The 18,217-nt window shown below is 41.2% G+C and overlaps 1 protein-coding gene across 1 annotated transcript in view; it reads right to left on the minus strand.

Annotated features, from left to right (window-relative positions):
- Nucleotides 1-14,331: 14,331 nt before the first annotated feature.
- LOC143799887 (SCAN domain-containing protein 3-like) overlaps nucleotides 14,332-18,217 on the minus strand; it is a 29,734-nt gene continuing 25,848 nt past the window's right edge. Inside the window, exons 3-4 of the mRNA XM_077281166.1 lie at nucleotides 14,521-14,570; nucleotides 14,332-14,447 (exon numbers count right to left, since the gene is read on the minus strand). Of these exons, the coding sequence (XP_077137281.1) occupies nucleotides 14,332-14,447; nucleotides 14,521-14,570 (166 nt within the window). The remainder of the gene's footprint in view (nucleotides 14,448-14,520; nucleotides 14,571-18,217) is intronic.

The following is an 18,217-nucleotide window of genomic DNA, read 5'->3' on the forward strand; positions in this document are numbered from 1 at the left end:
TTTACCTTGAGTCTGCCAGGCGCCTGAATCCTAGACAGGCGCGCTGGTCGTTGTTTTTCTCTCGGTTTAATTTTGTGGTGTCTTACCTACCGGGTTCTAAGAATGTTAAGGCGGATGCCCTTTCTAGGAGTTTTGAGCCTGACTCCCCTGGTAATTCTGAGCCCACAGGTATCCTTAAAGCTGGAGTGATATTGTCTGCCGTTTCTCCAGACCTGCGGCGGGCCTTGCAGGAGTTTCAGGCGGATAGACCTGATCGTTGCCCACCTGGTAGACTGTTTGTTCCTGATGATTGGACCAGTAGAGTCATCTCTGAGGTTCATTCTTCTGCATTGGCAGGTCATCCTGGAATCTTTGGTACCAGGGATTTGGTGGCAAGGTCCTTCTGGTGGCCTTCCCTGTCACGAGATGTGCGAGGCTTTGTGCAGTCTTGTGACGTTTGTGCTCGGGCCAAGCCTTGTTGTTCTCGGGCTAGTGGATTGTTGTTACCCTTGCCTATCCCGAAGAGGCCTTGGACGCACATCTCGATGGATTTTATTTCGGATCTGCCTGTTTCTCAGAAGATGTCTGTCATCTGGGTGGTGTGTGACCGTTTCTCTAAGATGGTCCATCTGGTTCCCTTGCATAAGTTGCCTTCTTCTTCCGAGTTGGTTCCTCTGTTTTTTCAAAATGTTGTTCGTTTGCATGGTATTCCGGAGAATATCGTTTCTGACAGAGGGACCCAATTCGTGTCTAGATTTTGGCGGGCATTCTGTGCTAGGATGGGCATAGATTTGTCTTTTTCGTCTGCTTTCCATCCTCAGACTAATGGCCAGACCGAGCGGACTAATCAGACCTTGGAGACATATTTGAGGTGTTTTGTGTCTGCGGATCAGGATGATTGGGTTGCTTTTTTGCCTTTGGCGGAGTTCGCCCTCAATAATCGGGCCAGCTCTGCCACCTTGGTGTCCCCGTTTTTCTGTAATTTGGGGTTTCATCCTCGATTTTCCTCCGGTCAAGTGGAATCTTCGGATTGTCCTGGAGTGGATGCTGTGGTGGAGAGGTTGCATCAGATTTGGGGGCAGGTGGTGGACAATTTGAAGTTGTCCCAGGAGAAGACTCAGCTTTTTGCCAACCGCCGTCGTCGTGTTGGTCCTCGGCTTTGTGTTGGGGACTTGGTGTGGTTGTCTTCTCGTTTTGTCCCTATGAGGGTTTCTTCTCCTAAGTTTAAGCCTCGGTTCATCGGCCCGTACAAGATATTGGAGATTCTTAACCCTGTGTCCTTCCGTTTGGACCTCCTTGCATCCTTTTCGATTCATAATGTTTTTCATCGGTCATTGTTGCGCAGGTATGAGGTACCGGCTGTGCCTTCCGTTGAGCCTCCTGCTCCGGTGTTGGTTGAGGGTGAGTTGGAGTACGTTGTGGAAAAGATCTTAGACTCTCGTGTTTCCAGACGGAAACTCCAGTATCTGGTCAAATGGAAGGGATACGGTCAGGAGGATAATTCTTGGGTCACTGCCTCTGATGTTCATGCCTCCGATCTTGTCCGTGCCTTTCATAGGGCTCATCCTGATCGCCCTGGTGGTTCTGGTGAGGGTTCGGTGCCCCCTCCTTGAGGGGGGGGGTACTGTTGTGAAATTGGATTCTGGGCTCCCCCGGTGGCCACTTGTGGAATTGTACTTGTGTGCATCATCCCCTCTGTTCACCTGCTCCTTTCAGGATGTGGGAGTCGCTATATAACCTTGCTCCTCTGTCAGTTTCATGCCGGTCAACAATGTAATCAGAAGCCTTCTGTGCATGTTCCTGCTACTAGACAACTCCTAGCTAAGTTGGACTTTTGTCCTTGTGTGTTTTTGCATTTTGTTCCTGTTCACAGCTGCTGTTTCGTTACTGTGTCTGGAAAGCTCTTGTGAGCGGAAATTGCCACTCTGGTGTTATGAGTTAATGCTAGAGTCTTAAAGTAATTTCTGGATGGTGTTTTGATAGGGTTTTCTGCTGACCATGAAAGTGCCCTTTCTGTCTTCATGCTATCTAGTAAGCGGACCTCGATTTTGCTAAACCTATTTTCATACTACGTTTGTCATTTCATCTAAAATCACCGCCAATATATGTGGGGGCCTCTGTCTGCCTTTTGGGAAAATTTCTCTAGAGGTGAGCCAGGACTGTCTTTTCCTCTGCTAGGATTAGGTAGTTCTCCGGCTGGCGCTGGGCATCTAGAGATAAAAAACGTAGGCATGCTACCCGGCCACTTCTAGTTGTGCGGCAGGTTTAGTTCATGGTCAGTATAGTTTCCATCTTCCAAGAGCTAGTTCTCATATATGCTGGGCTATGTTCTCTCGCCATTGAGAATCATGACAATGATCTATACCACGAGGTGACTTATTGCATATAGGTCCATGATGTTATGTTTACTGTTTCATACACATAGTGTTATTAATTAGGGTTCCCATATAATCGCTCAACACTTTGAGGATTGCACTGGCACTTTATTTGTTCCTATAATGAGATTTATTTTTTGTGTTATTTGAGTCAAGATTTTTTGATTTGATCATGTATATATGGTGTTTACATCCTGCTCTCCTTCCCACATTGTTACAACACCTTGGGTGTGCGTCCTTGTCTTTTTATTATGCTTTTAGCATCATTTTTTTCATCTTTGTTCTGATACCCCTGTTGATGTTAATAAAGTTATTTATTAGTGATGAGTAAATATACTTGTTACTCGAGATTTCTCAAGCACGCTCGGGTGTCCTCCGAGTATTTTTTAGTGCTCGGAGATTTAGTTTTCATCGCCTCAGCTGAATGATTTACAGCTATTAGCCAGGCTAAGTACATGTGGGGGTTACCTGGTTGCTAGAAAATCCCCACATGTAATCAAGTAGGCTAGTAGCTGTAAATCATCCAGCTGCCTCGAAGAAAACTAAATCTACGAACACTAAAAAATACTCGGAGGACACCCGAGCGCGCTCGGAAAATCCCGAGCAACGAGTATATTCGCTCATCACTATTATTTATGATTATATATAATGATGAGGGAATATACTCGTTACTCGAGATTTCCCGAGCACGCTCGAATGACCTCCGAGTATTTTTTAGTGCTCGGAGATTTAGTTTTCATCGCCGCAGCTGAATGATTTACATCTCTTAGCCAGCATAAGTACATGTGGGGGTTGCCTGGTTGCTAGGGAATCCCCACATGTAATGAAGCTGGCTAAGAGGTGTAAATTATTCAGCTGAGGAAAACTAAATCTCCGAGCACTAAAAATACTCGGAGGTTACCCGAGCGTGCTTGGGAAATCTCAAGTAACGAGTATATTCGCTCATGACTAATTATATATTATACATGGTACAGGGACTTTTTTGGTGAGTTCATGTTGTTGATGACAGACTGATACAGAGGGAAGAGGACCCTGCCCTTGCAGGCTTACATTCTACAGGATTATGGGGAAGGAGACAGTAGGTCGAGGGTTGCAGTAGCTCCGATGGTGTTGAGGTGGCCGTGTGTTCATTACAGGCTGTAAGCTTCTTTGAAGAGGTGGGTTTTCAGGTTTCTTTTGAAGGATCCAAATGTGGTGGATAACCGGACGTGTCGGGGTACAAAATTCCAGAGGATGAGGGATATTCGGGAGAAGTCTTGGAGGCGATTGGGTGAGGAGCAAATAAGCGTGGAGGAGAGAAGGAGATCTTGGGAGGACCAGAGATTATGTGAGGGAAGATATTGAGAGATTAGTTTGGAAATATATGGAGGAGAAAGGTTATGGATGGCTTTGTAGGTCAGTGTTAGTAGTTTAAATTGGATAGGCTGGGAAATTGGGAGCCAGTGAAGGGATTTGCAAAGAGGGGAAGCAGGAGTGTAGCGAGGAGAGAGATTAATTAGTCGGGCAGCAGAGTTAAGGATGGACTGAAGGGGTGCGAGAGTGTTAGAAGGTAAGCCACAGAGGAGGATGTTGCAGTAGTCGAGGCGGGAGATGATTAGGGCATGCACAAGCATTTTGGTAGAGGGTTGAGGAAAGGACAGATTTTGAAAATATTTTTGAGCTGTTTTCTCTTTCCCCTATTTAATAGTTTATCTCTGACTGTCCCCTTCACCTCATACAAGTTGGATCGGTTGGGTCACAACTTTGTTACTATTGGCTATACTTTACGATAGATCCATGTAGTCCCACCTATAGATCCCAAATATCTCCTTGTGTTTCTGTTTCTTATTGTTGCTGTGTTTCACACAGATTTTATACAAGGACAATGGACTTCAAAGCCAGTGAACAGGCCTGGCAAGGCACTGTTAATCAAGTTTTTGGTAACAGTGGGTCGTCGGACCAATGTAATGGTGGTCAGAGTAATGAGGACTTTTTTAATAAAATTAAAACACTTCTCCTAAAATGCACCAGATTATGGTGGAATAAGACATTCCTAGAGAATTATGTTGCTAAAAAATTAATACCAAGGGGCCTTCGTATTAAAGTTATACCTTCTTTTCCCATTGATGATGAAAGTATCATCACAGCATGGGAAGAGGTTTGTAATAAGGCCTCCACTCAACTTATGGAACTACTGATAAGGCATAACACGAATAATAAGGACATTATTAATAAGGATCTAGAGGACATTTTTACCCTTGCTAAAACTAAGATGGCTGCAGATGACCTTACAACAATTAATTCCCAAATGGATAAACATGTTGATACCCTGGTGAAACACATCCATGAAACTCAGAGTAGCAAGTTTAATAGAGACCAGAAGGATTTTCAAACGAAGACGGTTTACCGATGGCGGAGAGTACCAATCCGCACACATCAACTGTCACGCACATCATCTGAATCATCTATGACATCAACAAGCGACATTTCTGACATATCCTCATATACAATCTCTACAAGATTTGGGACTAAGAAGAGAAGGAAACAAGACTCACACTGTTTCGGTAATAAAAGTGGATATAATATGTCTCCTGAAAGAAACAACAGAGATATGAAGGTAATTAATCTTAGTACACATACCTTCTCTCACTCCGACTTGGAAATATTAAAAAGGTCTTTCCTTCTCTCCCACTTAGATCTGCATAACTTTGCAAGAAAATTGATTTTCAAAAAACACTTTCATGATGATTCTCTTCATACTATGTTTCCCACACAGAGAGACTAAGGGACATTAAGAATATTAGAAGAGCTCTCTATTTTAAACAATACTCAGAAAGTGGTAAGATTCCTTTATCTATCAGACCAAAATCAAAAAAATTCCCCCCTCTCACCACATGCCCTAATGTGGATCTATTTGTTTGGATTGTATCACATCATATTGAACAAATTTCCAAGCGAATAAAAAATGACAATATGACAAGGGATGGACGAACATCACTAAATAGATTGAAAGACCTTGAGGATATAGTAATAAAGCAAGCTGACAAAGGCGGCAACATTGTCATCTCGCCTAAACCCATGTATGAGGCGGAAGCCTTCCGCCAAATTAGCCATAGGGACTGTTATAAAAAACTCACGTATAATCCCTCTACTAGTTTTCGTACTCTTTTTTCAAGACTTACTTATCTCAGCCAACAACAATGGGATAATTGCTAAAGAACTGTATAATGCCCTTTGGATTCACGAGCCCACAATCCCAACGTTCTATCTTCTTCTGAAGATCCACAAAAATGAAGTGACACCACCAGGCAGACCGATAGTCTCTAGTACTGGGAATTACCTTGAGAATATCAATCAATTTATTGACGTGAAACTACAACCCTTAGTGGAAAATCTTCCGGCATTCATTAAAGACACCAGTGATTTTCTGAGGAAAATTAGTAACATAGTAGCATAGTTATTAAGGTTGAAGGAAGACTTTAAGTCCACCTAGTTCAACCCATAGCCTAACCTAACATGCCCTAACATGTTGATCCAGAGGAAGTAAAAAAAAACCCATGTGGTAAAGAGTAAGCTCCACATTGGGGAAAAAAATTCCTTTCCGACTCCACATACAGCAGACTAGTTCCCTGGATCAACGCCCTATCAAGGAATCTAGTATATATAACCAGTAACATTATACTTTTCAAGAAAGGTATCCAGTCCCCTCTTAAATTTAAGTAATGAATCACTCATTACAACATCATACGGCAGAGAGTTCCATAGTCTCACTGCTCTTACAGTAAAGAATCCACGTCTGTTATTATGCTTAAACCTTCTTTCCTCCAGACGTAGAGGATGCCCCCTTGTCCCTGTCTCAGGTCTATGATTAAAAAAAAGAAAAGAAAAAGAAAGGTCTTTGTACTGTTCCCTAATAGATTTATACATTAAAATAAGATCACCCCTTAGCCTTCGTTTTTCCAAACTAAATAGCCCCAAGTGTAATAACCTATCTTGGTATTGCAGCCCCCCAGTCCTCTAATAACCTTGGTTGCTCTTCTCTGCACCCGCTCTAGTTCAGCTATGTGTTTCTTATACACCAGAGAATGGAACTGCACACAGTATTCTAAGTGTGGTCGAACTAGTGACTTGTAAAGAGGTAAAATTATGTTCTCCTCATGAGCATCTATGCCTCTTTTAATGCATCCCATTATTTTATTTGCCTTTGTAGCAGCTGCCTGACACTGGCCACTAAATGTGAGTTTGTCATCCACCCATACACCCAGGTGTTTTTCATTGACGGTTTTGCCCAGAGTTTTAGAATTAAGCACATAGTTATATATCTTATTACTTCTACCCAAGTGCATGACCTTACATTTATCCCCATTAAAGCTCATTTTCCATTTATCAGCCCAAGCTTCTAGTTTACATAAATCATCCTGTAATATAAAATTGTCCTCCTCTGTATTGATTACCCTGCAGAGTTTAGCGTCATCTGTAAATATTGAAATTATTATTATTATTATTATTATTATTATTATTATTTATTGTTATAGCGCCATTTATTCCATGGCGCTTTACAAGTGAGGAGGGGTATACATAATAAAAACAAGTACAATAATCTTGAACAATACAAGTCATAACTGGTACAGGAGGAGTGAGGACCCTGCCCGCGAGGGCTCACAATCTACAAGGGATGGGTGAGAATACAGTAGGTGAGGATTCTGCTCTGTATGCCCCCTACAAGGTCATTAATAAATATGTTAAAAAGAAGAGGGCCCAATACTGACCCCTGTGGTACCCCACTGCTAACTGCGACCCAATCCGTGTGTGCTCCATTAATAACCACCCTTTGTTTCCTATCCCTGAGCCAGCTCTTAACCCACTTACACATATTTTCCCCTATCCCCAGTATTCTCATTTTATGCATCAACCTTTTGTGTGGCACCGTATCAAAAGCTTTTGAAAAGTCCATATACACTACATCCACTGCGTTCCCTTGGTCCAGTCCAAAACTTACCTCTTCATAGAAATTGATCAGATTTGTCTGACAGGAATGGTCCCTAGTAAACCCATGTTGATATTGGGTCATGAGGTTATTCCTCTTCAGATACTCCAGCATAGCATCTCTTAGAATACCCTCCAGGATTTTACCCACAGTAGAGGTTAAGCTCACTGGCCTAAAATTTCCGAGTTCAGTTTTTGTCCCCTTTTTGAATATTGGCACCGCATTTGCTATATGCCAGTCCTGTGGTACAGACCCTGTTATTATGGAATCTTTAACCTTCGTCAGGCTGCATAATTTTACAACGTTAACAGGCTGCAGAGGTACAATTGTACCTTCATATATACCTCCACTGTGGGAAGACTTTCTCCTTTACTTGGTTTCAGAAACTAAAGTTCATTCAGCTACAAATGTTATGCTGATATCTATTGGCCAGTGTTGTTACTGCTCACTTATGTTGCTGTCAATTAAGTTGATTCAAACTGGGAGTGGCTTCTACTTCTCTTCCTGCCTCCCTCCTCTCAGTAGCCATTTTGCTGTTCATCTCATTGCTGTGAGCACACACGTTTCTAGGCTTGTGCTAACAGCCAGTTATACCTTCATTCGCCTTATGTGGGGACAGAACAGTCAGAAATTGTCTTTGAGCCTGGACTTGGCTTACATATATTTTGTATGAAACTTATCACTATAGGTATGATTTTTATACAAAAAATGGATAATAATTAGTATCTACATATTGTTTTACGATGTTTTACTTATATTCAGCACAAAATAAAGATGGTGGCTCTGTTACAATTTTCCTATTGGTCGAAAAAACAGTCGAAGATGGAATGAAAATTCTGAAATTCTGATACGGTTTACATAATATATTAATGAAATTTATAAATAATTATCACTAGAAATAATTTACTTTTTTATCTGCACTTTAGAATCAAGTTTCATTCTACTTGCCACGTGTTACTGAACTAAATTATGAAGCCAAAATTCATCTACCAAGTCATCATGAGTGATAGTGATGCTGGATCTAGTTTCCGCCATAATCAAAGAAAACGTGTTTGCAGGTTAGTATCATTTTGTGAAAAGCCAATAATGTAGTATTGTGTAGCATTTCGGAAAATTATTTATTTTTCATTTTTTCATATTTACAGATTTACGTCTGACGAAATAATGCGAATGCTAGAAGAATCTGATTCTGAGCATGAGGAAGAACCATATGTTGCATCTGATGATGAAAACTATGTACCACAAGTGGATGTTACTGAAGAAGATTCAGACATTGAACAAGAAATGGTCATAGAGCAGGAAAAAGACTACGACTCAGACGAAAGTGTTGAGGATGAGTCTGTGCCTCAAAATGCAGGCGACATTTGGACTGCTGAGGATAAAACTCAATGGTGTAGTGATCCACTGCCAAATGCACAAACAAAATCTCATAATGTCCTACAACAAAGAGGTGGCCCTGCAGCAATCAGCAACCTGTATACAGCAAAAGAGCTATTCAAGTCAATCATGACTCCCGAGATGTGTGACATCATATTACGAGAAACTAATCGAAAGGCCAAGAGAGTTTGTGATGCTTACAACAACGAACTGGTACAACATTTTCCTGATTCTTCTGAACGGCCACCACAAAATAACACTCAAGCAATTTACTGAAACTAAACTCCATGCATTTTTGGGCATACTGATTGCTGCTGGTGTGCACAGAGACAACAAAGAGAATCTGGAGGAAATGTGGAATGTTGCTGCTCTGCCTCTTATACGTGTAGCCATGTCTTGTGACCGCTTCAAGATGATACTCAGATTTATCAGATTTGACAACAAAAATACACGTGCAGAACGTGTGCAAACAGATAAAGCTGTACAAATACGGGACATCAGGACAATGCTGAACAGAAATCTGGAGAGAGCCTACAAGCCATATAATTGTATCACCGTCGACGAGCAATTATTTCCATTTAGAGGCCATACTAAATTTACCCAGTATATACCTTCAAAACCAGCTAAATATGGCATAAAGATTTTCTGGGCTTGTGACTCGTCAAACACCTACCCATTACAAGGTCAGCTCTACACTGGGAAACCAACTGATGGTCCTCGACAAGTAAACATTGGTGAACGAACAGTATTGGACCTAGTGAGCTCGTATAAAGGCTATGGAAGAAATGTCACCACCGATAACTTCTTTACAACCATGGAACTAGCTCAGGTATTGAACTCCTGGAACATGACACTAGTGGGTACAGTGAGGAAAAACAAAAGGTTCCTACCTAGCAACATGCAGCCTGCCAAAGAAAGGCCTGTAAACTCGACAAATTTTGCCTACAATCATGATGCAACAGTCTGTTCATATGTACCAAAGAAGAACAAATCAGTCGTGCTTCTATCATCTATGCACGTGACGGGAGAAGTTGAAGAGACACTAGCAGCCAAGCCAGAGATAATAAAATACTACAACAAAACAAAAGGTGGAGTTGATGTTATGGATAAAATGTTGGGAGAGTATACTGTGAAACGACGAACATTGCATTGGCCTCTGGCATTTTTCTACAATATGATTGACGTCACTGGGTTAGCATCCTACATCATCTACAGAGAACACAATCCAAGCTTCAGGACAAAGGATCAACGAAGAAAGTTCCTGAAAGATCTCGCAAATCAGCTGTGTATGCCTGCAATTGAAGATCGTAGTACAAACCGAATGATGATGAGAAACCATTTTCTTCGAGGTGCAGTAGAAATGGTGCTTGGACGATGCATTCTGGTAGCATCGCAAGCAGCAGCTGGCCCTCAAATACCTCATGGTAGTCGTGGACCCTCCTCTGTTGTTGGTAGTTGCTATGTCTGCCGAGACCTGAGGCAAAAACAACGTAAGACTAGAAAGTCTTGTGTGGTTTGTGTGAAACCAATTTGCGATGAACACTCGGTAGCAAAGACAACATGCATTACTTGCGAAGAAAATCAATAAAAAAAGTTTCTTACACTTTCTTTTATAATGTAAATGAACAGGTTTTTTTACTTGTTTATAATAATCAAATAGCATTATCATTAAAAAAAATTATTCTTTTTTCCTTGCATTATCTTCATTCAAAATATATGAGGGTACATTTGTACCTATGCAGCTTGTTATGGATGCAAAAATAAATTGACCCCTTATCTCGGAAGGGGGTGGAGATATTTTATTGAAATTTGGCAAATATATTCTGGACCAAAACTGCAGAGATGTCACGAAATTTCAGCCCTCTACGGCTTTTCGAAAAAAAGTTATTGCAATTTTGAATAGTTACAATTGTACATACTCAGCCGGACGAAGGTTAAAGATTAAAAATAATGGTCTATCAATGACTGTACTTAATTCCTGCAGTACTCGGGTTTGTATCCCATCCGGGCCTGGAGATTCATCATGTTTAGTGATTTTTAGACGCCGCTGTACTTCCTGCTGGGTTAAGCAGGTGACATTTAATGGGGAATTTTTGTTATCACTGATCATATTGTCTGCCATGGAATTTTCTTGTGTAAATACTGATGGAAAAAGTAATTTAGCATATTGGCTTTATCCTCATCCTCAACCACCATTTCACCCAGACTATTTTTAAGGGGGCCAACACTATAATTTTTTGGTTTCTTACTATTTACATAGTTAAAGAATATTTTGGGATTATTTTTACTCTCTCTGGCAATGAGTCTCTCTGTCTCAATGTTTGCTGCCTTGATTTGCTTTTTACAGAATTTATTTAATTTTCTGTATTTATTTAATGCCTCATCACTACCTACTTCCTTTAATTCTCTAAATGCTTTCTTTTTGTCACTTATTGTGCTCTTTACAGCTCTATTTAGCCATATTGGTTTCCTCCTATTTCAAATATGTTTATTCCCATACGGTATATACTGTACACAGGTCCTATCCAGGATGCTAATAAACGTCTCCCATTTTCTTTGTGTATTTTTATGTCTCAGGATATCGTCCCAGTTAATTGCACCAAGATCATCTCTCATCCATTGGAAATTTGCCATCCTGAAGTTTAGTGTCCAAGTAACCCCTCTACTACACATCTTATTAAAGGATACATGAAAACTTATTATTTTGTGATCACTATTCCCCAAGTGACCCCCAACCCTTATATTTGATATGCGGTCGGGCCTGTTGATTAATATTAGGTCTAGCAGTGCCCCCCTTCTTATTGGGTCCTGAACCAGTTATGAAAGGTAATTGTCTCTCATAGTTGTCAAAAACCAATTACCTTTGCTGGAAATGCAGGTTTCTGATCCCCAATCTATTTCAGGGTAGTTGAAGTCCCCCATAATAATGACATCTTCTTGAGTCACAGCTTCATTTATTTGCTTTATGAGGATATTCTCCGTTGTTTCCATTATTTTTGGAGACTTATAACTAACCCATATCAGTAATTTATTATTTTTCCCCCTCCCCTTATCTCCACCCACATGGACTCTACATTTTCATTAGATTCACCTATATTATCCCACAGGATGGGTTTTAAGGATGATTTTACATATAGACACAACCCTCCCCCTCGCTTATCCATTCGGCCATTTCTGAGCAGACTATAGCCCTGCAAGTTAACAGCCCAGTCATGGTTCTCATCCAGCCATGTTTCAGATATCCCCACCATGTCATAATTATGCTCCAACAACACTAATTCTAATTCATCCACTTTGTTGGCGAGGCTTCTGGCATTAGTATACATGCACTTTATGTATCTCTCTGTACCTCTATTCTTTCTTAAATTATTAATTGCTCTAACCCCACCCCCCATGCCACCGCCACCCCAAATTTCCTTATTTGTGCCCACGTCTCTATCTGCACTACCTTCCCCTCCTATTAAATTAATACCCTCCCCAATCCCTAGTTTAAACACTCCTCCAACCTTCTAGCCATTTTCTCCCCCAGCACAGCTGCGCCTTCCCCATTGAGGTGCAGCCTGTCCCTAGCATAGAACCTGTAGCCAACTGAGAAGTCGGCCCAGTTCTGCAGGAACCCACACCCCTCCTTCCTACACCAATTCTTGAGCCACTTCTTAACCTCCCTAATCTCCCGTTCCCTCTGTGGCGTGGCACAGGCAGTATTTCGGGAAATGCCACGTTGGAGGTCCTTGCTTTCAGCTTGCAGCCTAATTCCCTGAAATCATCTTTAAAGACCTTCCACCTACCTCTAACTTTGTCATTTGTGCCAATGTGCACCATGACTGCTGGGTCCTCACCAGCCCCTCCCAGCAATCTGTCAACCCGATCAGCGATGTGTCGGACTCGAGCACCAGGTAGGCAGCACACCGTTAGATGATCCCTGTCTTTGTGACAGATTGCCCTGTCTGTTCCCCTAATGATTGAGTCCCCACTACCAGCACCTGTCTGGCCTGCACTGCTCTCCTATTTCCCTTCTTACTGTAGCAGTCACTCCTCTGGCTTTCAGAGGACATGCCTGGCTGCAGCAGTGCTACCCCTGTACTGGCACCCCCCTCATCTGCCAATTTAGCAAACTTATTGGGGTGTGCAAGATCAGGACTAGCCTTCATGGCACTCTTCCCTCTACCCGGCCTTCTAACTGTCACCCAGCTTGCTGCTCCACTGTCCTGCAGCTCCATCCTACCATCCCCCCCTCATCTATCCCATTGAACATCTGCTCAGTGAGCAGAAAACTCCTTTCCATATTGTCAATGGATCTCAGTGGTGCCAGCTGCACATTTAGAGATAGAATCTGGGCTTCCAAATGCACAACGTGCTCACATCTCGCACAGCAGTATGCACCCTCGACCGGCTGATCAAGGATTGTATACATGTGGCAAGAAGTGCACTGGATACCATTAACAATAGTGGAGCACATTTCGTAATGGGGATTGCACTAGACAGAAAAGTTAAATAAAAAATAAATGTGAAGTACAGTACAGAGTTTGGACACACCTTCTCATTTAAAGATTTTTCAGTATTTTCATGACTATGAAAATTGTGCATTCACGCTGAAGGCATCAAAACTATGAATTAACACATGTGGAATTATATACTTAACAAAAAAGTGTGAAACGACTGAAATTATGTCTTATATTCTAGGTTCTTCAAAGTAGCCACCTTTTGCTTTGATAACTGCTTTGCACACTCTTGGCATTCTCTTGATGAGCTTCAAGAGGTAGTCTTTTTTGTATTACAGTTACTTGAATTCACTTTGAGTCATAACTTTTTCATTTTTAAGGGGTCCTTCTACCTGCAGCTCCAGGGAACAGCCATGAGCGCTTCTTTTGCGCCTTCGTATGTCAACCTGTTACTGGGGCTGTGGGAGAGGGACCTCTTCCTGTCGGATCTGATGCCATCTATGGACCACGTCCATTTTTGGGCACGGTACAAAGACAATATCTTTTTTATCTGGCAGGGATCACATGATACACTTGCTTTGTTTATGGCAGCCCTAAATACTAATGATCGGCATATACATCTTACATATCAAGCGGAATCTAATACTGTTAAATTTTTGGATGTGAAAATCAAGCAAGATAGTACCAATATTTTACAAACAGACCTATATCGGAAACCGACTTCGGTCAATGCTACATGCTTCTTCCGCCCTTCTTTTATGATCAATGCTATTCCAACCAGCCAATTTCTCCGATTGCTCTGGATCTGTCCCTCTGAGATAGACTTTACAAAACAAGCTCAGGATCTCAAAGTGCATCTATGGGAACGTGGATACAGCCATAGATCAGTAAAAAAGGCGTATAACCGCGCTAAACATTCATCACGACATAATCTATTGTATTCTGCCAAAAATTAGTCTAACGACAACCAAGTTTGGTTTATTACGAAATTCCATTCACAAGCTGATGCAATTAGGGAATGTTTATCATATAAATTATTGAAATAAATCATGGCCAATTCTACTTTCAGACCCAACTCTATCCCTTTTTCTCCCAAAAAACCACAGATAACATTCCGTTGTTCCAGAAACCTATATGACAAATTAGTTAGCAGCCCTTATCAATCAACCCCACCATCTACATTTCTGGACAATTATCCTTTACAAGTTGGATGCTCCCCATGTGGCAGATGTGTAGCATGCCCCAACGTTGAACGTGTGGATTCCTTCTCAGACTCAGCAAACTTAAAAACTTTCCGGATTACAAAGTCTATAACATGTACAACCAAAGCTGTCACTTATTACGCGATATGTCCCTGTCCTAAGATCTATGTGGGACTTACCACTAGACAGCTGAAAGTGCATATCCGGGATCATGTCCTTGGGATTATAGCTGTAAGAGAAACAAAAGATGTATCCACATTAAAAACACTTCCAAAGCATTTTAGAACATTCCATAATTGTGATGCATCATTGCTAAAAGTACGAGCATTGATAAAATCGCTACAAATATCAGCAATATTAGCCGCCACCTTGGATAATTGGAGACCAAGTGGATATGGACTTTGAACACAGTCCACCCTTATGGCCTAAACGAGTACAATACATTTGTCCCCTTCCTATGACCATCCTATAATTTATTCTATGATTTATACTAGGGTTGAGCGAAACGGGTCGATCATTTTCAAAAGTCGCCGACTTTTGGCTAAGTCGGCGTCTCATGAAACCCGATCCGACCCCTGTGCTTGTCGGCCATGCGGTACGCGACTTTCGCGCCAAAGTCGCGTTTCAATGACGCGAAAAGCGCCATTTCTCAGCCAATGAAGGTGAACGCAGAGTGTGGGCAGCGTGATGACATAGATCCTGGTCCCCACCATCTTAGAGAAGGGCATTGCAGTGATTGGCTTGCTGTCTGCGGCGTCACAGGGGCTATAAAGGGGCGTTCCCGCCGACCGCCATCTTACTGCTGCTGATCTGAGCTTAGGGACAGGTTGCTGCCGCTTCGTCAGAAGCAGGGAGAGCGTTAGGCAGGGTCCACTAACCACCAAACCGCTTGTGCTGCAGCGATTTGCACTGTCCAACACCACCTTCGGTGTGCAGGGACTGTGGAAGCTATTTTCTTTTTTTTTTCCCCTCAGCGCTGTAGCTCATTGGGCTGCCCTAGAAGGCTCCGTGATAGCTGTATTGCTGTGTGTACGCCACTGTGGAAACCAACTGCTTTTTTCAAAGCACATATCCTCTTGTTCCTTCCTTTCTGCACAGCTATCTTTTTTGTTTGTCCACACTTTTTATTTAATTTGTGCATCAGTCCACTCCTATTGCTGCCTGCCATACCTGGCTTAGATTACTGCAGGGAGATAGTAATTGTAGGACAGTCCCTGTTTTTTTTTTGTTTTTTTTGTGGGAGATTAAGATTGGCATTTCTGCTACAGTGCCATCCCTGTGTGTGCCATCTCTCACTGAGTGGGCCATAGAAAGCCTATTTATTTTTTCCGTGATTTGTGTTCTAAATTCTACCTCAACACAAAAACACTACATCAATCAGTGGGAGAAAAATATTGGCCTCAGTCAGGGCTTGTGTGTCACTGCTGTGTGTGCTATCTCTCATTCAGTGGGCTATAGAAAGCCTATTTATTTATTTATTTTTTTTAATATTATTTGGTTTCTAAAGTCTCCCTGAAAAAAAAAAAAAACCTAAAAAAACAGTGGGAGAGTAATATTGCCCTTTCAGCTTGTGTGCCAGTCTTGACTCCTGGGTGTGCCACCTCTCTCTCTCATTCAGTGGGCCATAGAAAGGCTATTTTTTTTTTTGTTTTTTTAATATTTTTTGGTTTCTAAAGTCTCCCTGAAAAAAAAAAAAAAACATAAAAAAACAGTGGGAGAGTAATATTGCCCTTTCAGCTTGTGTGCCAGTCTTGACTCCTGGGTGTGCCACCTCTCTCCCTCTCATTCAGTGGGCCATAGAAAGCCTATTTATTTTTTTTTTTAAATATTATTGGGTTTCTAAAGTCTCCCTTAAAAAACAAAAAATACATAAAAAAACAGTGGGAGAGTAATATTGCCCTTTCAGCTTGTGTGCCAGTCTTGACTCCTGGGTGTGCCACCTCTCTCCCTCTCATTCAGTGGGCCATAGAAAGCCTATTTATTTTATTTTTTAAATATTATTGGGTTTCTAAAGTCTCCCTTAAAAAACAAAAAATACATAAAAAAACAGTGGGAGAGTAATATTGCCCTTTCAGCTTGTGTGCCAGTCTTGACTCCTGGGTGTGCCACCTCTCTCCCTCTCATTCAGTGGGCCATAGAAAGCCTATTTATTTTTTTTTTAAATATTATTGGGTTTCTAAAGTCTCCCTTAAAAAACAAAAAATACATAAAAAAACAGTGGGAGAGTAATATTGCCCTTTCAGCTTGTGTGCCAGTCTTGACTCCTGGGTGTGCCACCTCTGTCTCATTCAGTGGGCCATAGAAAGCATTTTTTTTTTTCCTTGATTTGTGTTCTAAAATCTACCTCAACACAAAAACACTACATCAATCAGTGGGAGAAAAATATTGGCCTCAGTCAGGGCTTGTGTGCCACTGCTGTGTGTGCTATCTCTCATTCAGTGGGCTATAGAAAGCCTATTTATTTATTTATTTTTTTTCTTATTATTTGGTTTCTAAAGTCTCCCTGGAAAAAAAATAAATAAATAAAAAAACAGTGGGAGAGTAATATTGCCCTTTCAGCTTGTGTGCCAGTCTTGACTCCTGGGTGTGCCACCTCTCTCCCTCTCATTCAGTGGGCCATAGAAAGCCTTTTTTTTTTATTTTTTTAAATATTATTGGGTTTCTAAAGTCTCCCTTAAAAAACAAAAAATACATAAAAAAACAGTGGGAGAGTAATATTGCCCTTTCAGCTTGTGTGCCAGTCTTGACTCCTGGGTGTGCCACCTCTCTCCCTCTCATTCAGTGGGCCATAGAAAGCCTATTTATTTTTTTTTTTAAATATTATTGGGTTTCTAAAGTCTCCCTTAAAAAACAAAAAATACATAAAAAAACAGTGGGAGAGTAATATTGCCCTTTCAGCTTGTGTGCCAGTCTTGACTCCTGGGTGTGCCACCTCTCTCTCTCATTCAGTGGGCCATAGAAAGCCTTTTTTTTTTTTTTTTTTTTTTAAATATTATTGGGTTTCTAAAGTCTCCCTTAAAAAACAAAAAATACATAAAAAAAACAGTGGGAGAGTAATATTGCCCTTTCAGCTTGTGTGCCAGTCTTGACTCCTGGGTGTGCCACCTCTCTCTCTCATTCAGTGGGCCATAGAAAGGCTATTTTTTTTTGGTTTTTTTTAATATTATTTGGTTTCTAAAGTCTCCCTGAAAAAAAAAAAAAACATAAAAAAACAGTGGGAGAGTAATATTGCCCTTTCAGCTTGTGTGCCAGTCTTGACTCCTGGGTGTGCCACCTCTCTCCCTCTCATTCAGTGGGCCATAGAAAGCCTTTTTTTTTTTTTTTTTTTTAAATATTATTGGGTTTCTAAAGTCTCCCTTAAAAAACAAAAAATACATAAAAAAACAGTGGGAGAGTAATATTGCCCTTTCAGCTTGTGTGCCAGTCTTGACTCCTGGGTGTGCCACCTCTCTCTCTCATTCAGTGGGCCATAGAAAGGCTATTTTTTTTTTTGTTTTTTTTAATATTATTTGGTTTCTAAAGTCTCCCTGAAAAAAAAAAAAAAACATAAAAAAACAGTGGGAGAGTAATATTGCCCTTTCAGCTTGTGTGCCAGTCTTGACTCCTGGGTGTGCCACCTCTCTCTCATTCAGTGGGCCATAGAAAGCCTATTTATTTTTTTTAAAAATATTATTGGGTTTCTAAAGTCTCCCTTAAAAAACAAAAAATACATAAAAAAACAGTGGGAGCGTAATATTGCCCTTTCAGCTTGTGTGCCAGTCTTGACTCCTGGGTGTGCCACCTCTCTCTCTCATTCAGTGGGCCATAGAAAGGCTATTTTTTTTTTTGTTTTTTTAATATTATTTGGTTTCTAAAGTCTCCCTGAAAAAAAAAAAA

Source organism: Ranitomeya variabilis, chromosome 1, assembly GCF_051348905.1.
Source record: "Ranitomeya variabilis isolate aRanVar5 chromosome 1, aRanVar5.hap1, whole genome shotgun sequence".
Lineage (NCBI taxonomy): Eukaryota > Metazoa > Chordata > Amphibia > Anura > Dendrobatidae > Ranitomeya > Ranitomeya variabilis.